The following is a 6,383-nucleotide window of genomic DNA, read 5'->3' as shown; positions in this document are numbered from 1 at the left end:
AAAAAATTTCAAACTTATTTTTGTAATATTTTAAAAACTCGGATTAACCCTATCTGTTTGCGTGATCCACTTATCGTCCACCCGTATTCCTTTAGCAGTCTCGTGTCGCCTCTTATTCTTCATGATTCTATTGAAAAACTCTGTATTTTCATCTCCATCCAAGGCCTACTTAATTTCACATTTTTTAACCAAATCACTACATTCAATCTTCTCCATTTCATATAACCTATCAAGATTTTTTTCCTCTCCATTTCTAGCACATGTGAGCCGAGACTAGCTTCCAAAAGCTTATCAATATCCATTAATTTGCTTTCAACCACCCTCTTGTTGGTTTTTGCAACAATATTAATAGAACACTTCCATTCCTTGATTTTAGTTTTAAGAAACTTTAATTTGTCTTTAAAATAAGTAAAAGAATTAGATTTATCTCCTTGAAATTCAGCCCATGAAGTTCGAACAACCTCATCAAAGACATCCATTTCTAGCCAAGAATAAAAAAACCGAAATAGGGAAGGTCCGTAATCAAACGAAGCATTCTTCAAAATTATAGGGCGACGATCAAAGACTTTTCTATCGAAAGCAAACACCATAATCTATGAAAACTTATGAGTCACAAGTCACTAGAAATACATGTAACTCAATTTATCACCATTCCGTGTACTTCTAGAGAAATTAAATCCACCATTAGAATCTCTGGCAAAGCTATGCATAAATTGTGTTACCAAGAATTTATTGATAGTATTTATCCAAGTTGAAGCACCCTATGTACTTTAAATGTCGTTAGACATATACTATACCAGTTATTTCCACCGATTATACTTCAAACTTAATCTTTTTCCTATCGATGAAGACTAGGATTTTGTGCTAAAATTCAAGATGAAATAGTGGAAATAAGAAATATTGAGGGTTGATAGTATATTTTTAGAATCCATCTACAAACTTCAATGAACTTGTTTTCATCACGAAAAAGATTTGAAACAAAAATTACAAAAATTTGTAGGTTCTGTGATGTAAACCGTATGGACCTAAGATGTCCATGTAAATATTTTCAAGTGCGAAACATGGTAAATAATCATCAAAAAAAAAACTTGCAAAAAGTTTTAACAATTTCAGGATTCCGTCCGTTAAAAAATAGCACGCCCGGTGGGACTCGAACCCACAATCGCCTGATTAGAAGTCAGACGCCTTATCCATTAGGCCACGGGCGCTTTTTTGTTTTAATCTCTCACTTATATTATGACAAACCCATCTTAAATAATAGTCTTATATCGTTACAAAATTCAAGTATATTAACTAAATGAGTAAATTACAAAAAATAGTCCCTGTCGTTTGATCGAATTCGCAAGTTTGGTCCAACCTTTGAAATTTTGACAAATACCATCTTATGGTTTTGAGGAATTACAGTGATGGTCCTGAGTGATAACCCCGTTAAAAATCAGATGTTAGATCTCAATAAAATGACAAGTATACCCCTTATCTTTTAGTTTATGATTTTTATTTTAATTTGTAGAATTACAAAGACTAAAAATAAAACTACAAACAAAATAAAACAATAAACCCTAACATAAAAATTCATCATCCTTCATTTCACACATACTCTCCGTCTCTCCCCTCTCACTCTCACTGTCTCCAGCACCATTGCCGACTATAACCGTCGACCACCACATAGGCTACATCACCACATGCATCTCCTTCGACAGCTCCCACTTCGTTTCCCACTTATCTGCCGCAATCAGTATGGTGTTCCCCACGACAACTATCGTCACATCCACTCACCCGTCTCCTCCCCCATCCTTTCCCATCCGACAACTTTAACCCACACCATCAAAAGAAACTAAAGCGATCTCCTGCGCTTTCCCCCTATCAGTTTTTACTCAGTCATGACAACAAATTGTCAGGCTTCTCTGACCAGATTCACAAGCAACAACTTGTTCAACCTCTTAAAACCTAAAAACCTGTTAAAAAAACGTCTCAATCGAACTCAAACTCAACTTGAAATATATGCAAATTAGATGTTGATTTTGTTTACTTTTGTTTGGGTTTATAAAATCCAGAAGTGAGATTTGTAGTTTGTCGATCTCCCATTTGATGTTATCACGACCAAGGATTCAGGTGTTTGTTGTGCTGGTTTGATCTAATTGCAGGCGATGGTTGTGAATCTGGAATGAACATGGAAAGAAGATGAAGATGGTGGTTGTCGTTTTAATGAACCAAAATGCAAGGGGTGGTTGTGGGTTTAATGAAACTTGGGACGAAGATGAAAGATGATATGCATACCACATTTATTTTTTGGGTTTTATTTACTTTTGATTTCATAAATATGGAATGAAAAATCAAGATAAATCACTGTTTTTTTTTTTTTCATTAGTGTTTGTGGTTGATTAATTTTGATCCTAGTTTTGATTTTGTAAATATGCTTGAGAAGATGATCGAATGGAAGGAGAGAGACGATGGTTGGGTGGTGGTTTATAGTTGATAAATGTTCACGGGAGATGTGTCTGAGAAGATGATGAGAAGATGATTAGATGGAAGGGAGGAACGTTGATGAGGTGGTGGTTTGTTGTAAGGTGCTGGTAGCCATTAATACATATATATGATAAAAAAAATTAAAAAAAAAATAAAATGATAAAATACCAAATTAGGGGTAGTTTGGTCATTTTATACATATTTAACGGAGCTTTTCTAACGGATTTAGATGGAAGGACCGTTTGTATAATTTTTTTAAACCATAGGGATGTTAGTTATCAACTTTTCAAAGGTTGGACCAAACCTACGAATCAGCCCAAACCATAGGGACTAAAACTGTAATTTACTCTAACTAAATATTCCCCATTTTCACAGCTAAAATTAGCCAAAAAAAACTACCAAATTATTCTTCAAATTTCATGGTATTTAAATCCATTATTAATTTTTTTTTTTAAATATAAGTTTACATTCTAAATACACCAAATGTAGTGGGTTCCGGTGTACGATTATTAGAAGCAGAAATACAAAGTCCTAAGATTTTGCGAGTGTCAGCAGGATCAATAACCCCATCATCCCATAATCTTGCCGTCGAATAATACGCACTGCTTTCCTTATCATACGCCTCAATAAATTTCGCCTTACTCTTCTCTTCATCCTCCTTTGACCACTGTAAAGTAAAATCACCAAATTACCCCTTTATGATGTGGCTTTTAATAAATTGATCACTTTTTTTTTTTTTTTAATTAATTATTATTTACCTGGATTCCCTCCTTTTTCTTCTTGCTTTTTTCTATCTCAGACATCACCCCAGCCGCCTGTTACAATTTAAGATCAGTATACCATTTTGACTATTTTTCAAATACCCAAAATACCCTTTGACCAAAAGAGCATGGAGTCTACCTGAGCACCACCCATCACACCTATTTTGGCATTCGGCCAGAAGAACATAAAATCCGGACTATATGCCCGCCCACACATTGCATAGTTTCCAGCCCCAAAGCTTCCTCCAACAACAATAGTAATCTTCGGTACCTATAAAAAACACACACAAGGGTATTTTCGTCATTTTACTCTTGAAAGACTATTCTTAAGGTTATTTATTCCTTCTCTTAAACCGTCTACAACATTTCCGAGAAATTCAAAGAACTTACATAGAACTAACTCAAAGCAAATGTCCAAAGGCCAAAGGGCATTTTCGGAATATATAATATATATGAAAATATGAAAAAGAAACTAACCTTTGCACATGAAACAGCCATTACCATCTTTGCTCCTGCCTTTGCTATACCATTTGCCTCTGATTTTGATCCAACCTATCACATCACAACAAAATGGGGGCTTCAAATAACAACATACTTTGCTAAATTACCATTTTACCCTTCTCCTCACATACCATGAATCCTGTAATATTTTGAAGGAACACCAATGGAATATTCCGTTGAGAACATAACTCGATAAAATGGGCTCCTTTAAGAGCAGATTCACAAAATAAAACCCCATTATTTCCAATTATACCCACTGGTTGTCCAAGAATTCTACCAAATCCTGTTACAAGTGTCTGCAAAATGCAAAGGTGAATACTAAAAGAACAAAATCTTAACAGAAATAGGTTCAGGGGTAAAGTGGTAATTTAGCCCTCACAGTGCCATACAATTGCTTGAATTCATCGAATTCACTTCCATCAACTATGCGAGCAATAAGTGATCGAATGTCAAATGACTGTTTTAGGTCTGTAGGGGCAATTGATTGAAGCTCCTTCACATCATACAATGGCTCTTTGTAATCAGAAATCATGCCTTGTAAATTACGGATTACCCCTTCGTTCCCAGCCATGTGTAAGTTCTTAACAATGTTTCTTCCTATACATAGTGCATGAAGTTCATCTGCAAGTATGAAGGGCAATTTCGTAAAATTAGTATCATTGATAGCAAACTATAATAGCAATGCACTTATTTGTATTTATCAATGAAAGCAATATGCAACATGCAACATGTGAAAATTTTATAAGTTTCAAGTTATATAAAAAGTAAAGTAAGTTGCTATTTATGGATAAAAAGTAAAGTAAGTTGCTATTTATGGAAATTTGCTCTACTTTTATTTATAAAAAAATAAATAGTTTACCTTGAGCAAGATAATCTGAAACACCTGATATCTTGCAATGAACATCTGCACCTCCAAGATCTTCAGAAGATACTTCTTCACCAGTAGCAGCCTAAAAAACTAGTCTTTTTAGATAAATATATAAAAACCAAATATAAATTATAAATAAAACACAAGAATAACATATATATCATCTAAAATTACCTTTACTAGTGGTGGGCCTGCTAAGAAAATGGTGCCATTTCCTTTAACCATGACACTTTCATCAGCCATGGCAGGTATGTAGGCCCCACCTGCTGTGCAAGAACCTAATACAAGGGCAATTTGGGGAATACCTTGGGAAGACATGAGGGCTTGGTTGTAAAATACTCTACCGAAATTATCTTTATCTGGGAAAACATCAGCTTGTTTTGGAAGAAAAGCACCACCACTGTCAACAAGATATATACATGGTAATCTGCATTTAGCAGCAATTTCTTGAGCTCTGAGATGTTTCTTGACTGTAATGGGATAGTATGTGCCTCCTTTGACTGTTGCATCATTTGCAATGAACATACAGAGTTTTCCATGTATTGGTCCTATGCCAGTTATGATACCTCCAGATGGAAGACATTCTTCATATAATTCGTGGCCTGCAAGCTTGTATTGAATGTAAAAGAAATGAACAGATGAAGAAGAAGAAACGAAATTGGCAAGAGATTGTTGCTTATCATATAATTCCAGTGAAATGATTTGAAAGTTCTGTTTTCAGATCTTTCTTATCACGAAATTAGATCAAAGAATTTAGAGAAACTCCTCTTGTGGATCAAAATGTTTGATCCTAAATTCTAAAAGTAAGTTTCTAACCTGGGAAAGCTCAAGAAACGAAGAAGAAGAATCCAGTAACCGATCGATTCTCTCCCTTGGAAGCAGTTTGTTCCTACTTTTATGCCTCTTTATAGCTGCTGCTCCTCCACCTTGGGTAACCTTTTTACATAAGGAATACAAAATCGTTCAAAAATCACTTCATACCACTAGCATGCAGTCCGAATTTCTACATCTACAGTCCAAATCGATATCTCAAATCCCGTATTTCAAGATGCAATCGCGTTAACAAATTAGCGCTTATTCAAATACATTCATTGCAAGCATTTAAATTCACGAGTACTAAATTTTTTGCTATAGGTAGCCAGTCGCATCATTTACATCCTCAAATTACTAGAAATTACACAGCTGAATTTACATCCAGAAGTAGAGAAAACAAACCTGATTGATACGAGAGTGAAGTTGAGAAATGACAGATTCCATTTCCTTCGAGTTTCGAATAAATGAATCGGAAGTCCGGTCGATACCATCGGGAAGGACATTGTGTCCTTGCGGCTGGGTGCCGTAATCGCGATTGCTTGAATACATCATCTGGGTGGAGCTGATTGATGAACGCCATCGATATGGAGATGATACTGAGCTGGATTTTGCACTTCTTACTAAGAACCCTAACATTTTAGCTTTACTGTATTTCTGGTGTATAAGGAGTGAAGACGATGATATATAAAGCAAGCAAAATGGAAGATAAACTATTATGCGTAGTGTTTAGGTTGGCTTTGCTTTCTGCTTGTGTGTAATTCATATCCCGTTATCGATACGCATACATTTGAAAATTAATATCACAATATAAAACTAATTATTTATTATTATTATAGATATAGAAATTAATTGCCATGACTTGAAGGTGCCTATAATAAGAAAAAAGGTCAACTTTGAAATGCTAAAATTATATGCGGAAAATGGTACAAGACTAAAATCATTGAAGTTTAATAAATCGACTTAAACCGTTTTTT

At 34.8% G+C, this 6,383-nt stretch overlaps 1 protein-coding gene and 1 non-coding gene across 3 annotated transcripts; both read right to left on the bottom strand.

Moving 5' to 3' along the window:
• Positions 1-1,135: 1,135 nt before the first annotated feature.
• On the bottom strand, positions 1,136-1,208 carry TRNAR-UCU (transfer RNA arginine (anticodon UCU)). The gene has a single exon. It is a non-coding gene; the product is annotated as a tRNA-Arg (tRNA).
• A 1,639-nt stretch (positions 1,209-2,847) lies between these two features.
• MCCB (3-methylcrotonyl-CoA carboxylase) lies at positions 2,848-6,159 on the bottom strand. 2 transcript variants are annotated; one of them, XM_079060762.1, is made up of 10 exons: positions 5,812-6,159; positions 5,413-5,532; positions 4,771-5,205; positions 4,588-4,678; positions 4,108-4,349; positions 3,860-4,024; positions 3,705-3,779; positions 3,367-3,498; positions 3,225-3,281; positions 2,848-3,133 (listed from the first exon to the last, which is right to left on the bottom strand). In XM_079060762.1, the coding sequence occupies exons 1-10, from the start codon at positions 6,043-6,045 to the stop codon at positions 2,930-2,932; spliced, it is 1,755 nt and encodes a 584-aa protein (XP_078916888.1). In that variant the 5' UTR covers positions 6,046-6,159; the 3' UTR covers positions 2,848-2,929. The 2 variants fall into 2 exon arrangements, with proteins under 2 accessions (XP_078916888.1, XP_078916889.1); XM_079060763.1 differs by lacking the exon at positions 5,812-6,159 and having other exon boundaries at positions 4,771-5,198; positions 5,413-5,527.
• Between the last annotated feature and the right edge of the window lie 224 nt (positions 6,160-6,383).

Source organism: Lactuca virosa, chromosome 7 (assembly GCF_052849685.1).
Source record: "Lactuca virosa cultivar CGN04683 chromosome 7, Lactuca_virosa_CGN04683_v6, whole genome shotgun sequence".
Taxonomy (NCBI): Eukaryota; Viridiplantae; Streptophyta; class Magnoliopsida; order Asterales; family Asteraceae; genus Lactuca; species Lactuca virosa.
Note: the sequence above shows the minus strand (reverse complement) of the source record. Positions and strands in the feature narration are given on the sequence as shown.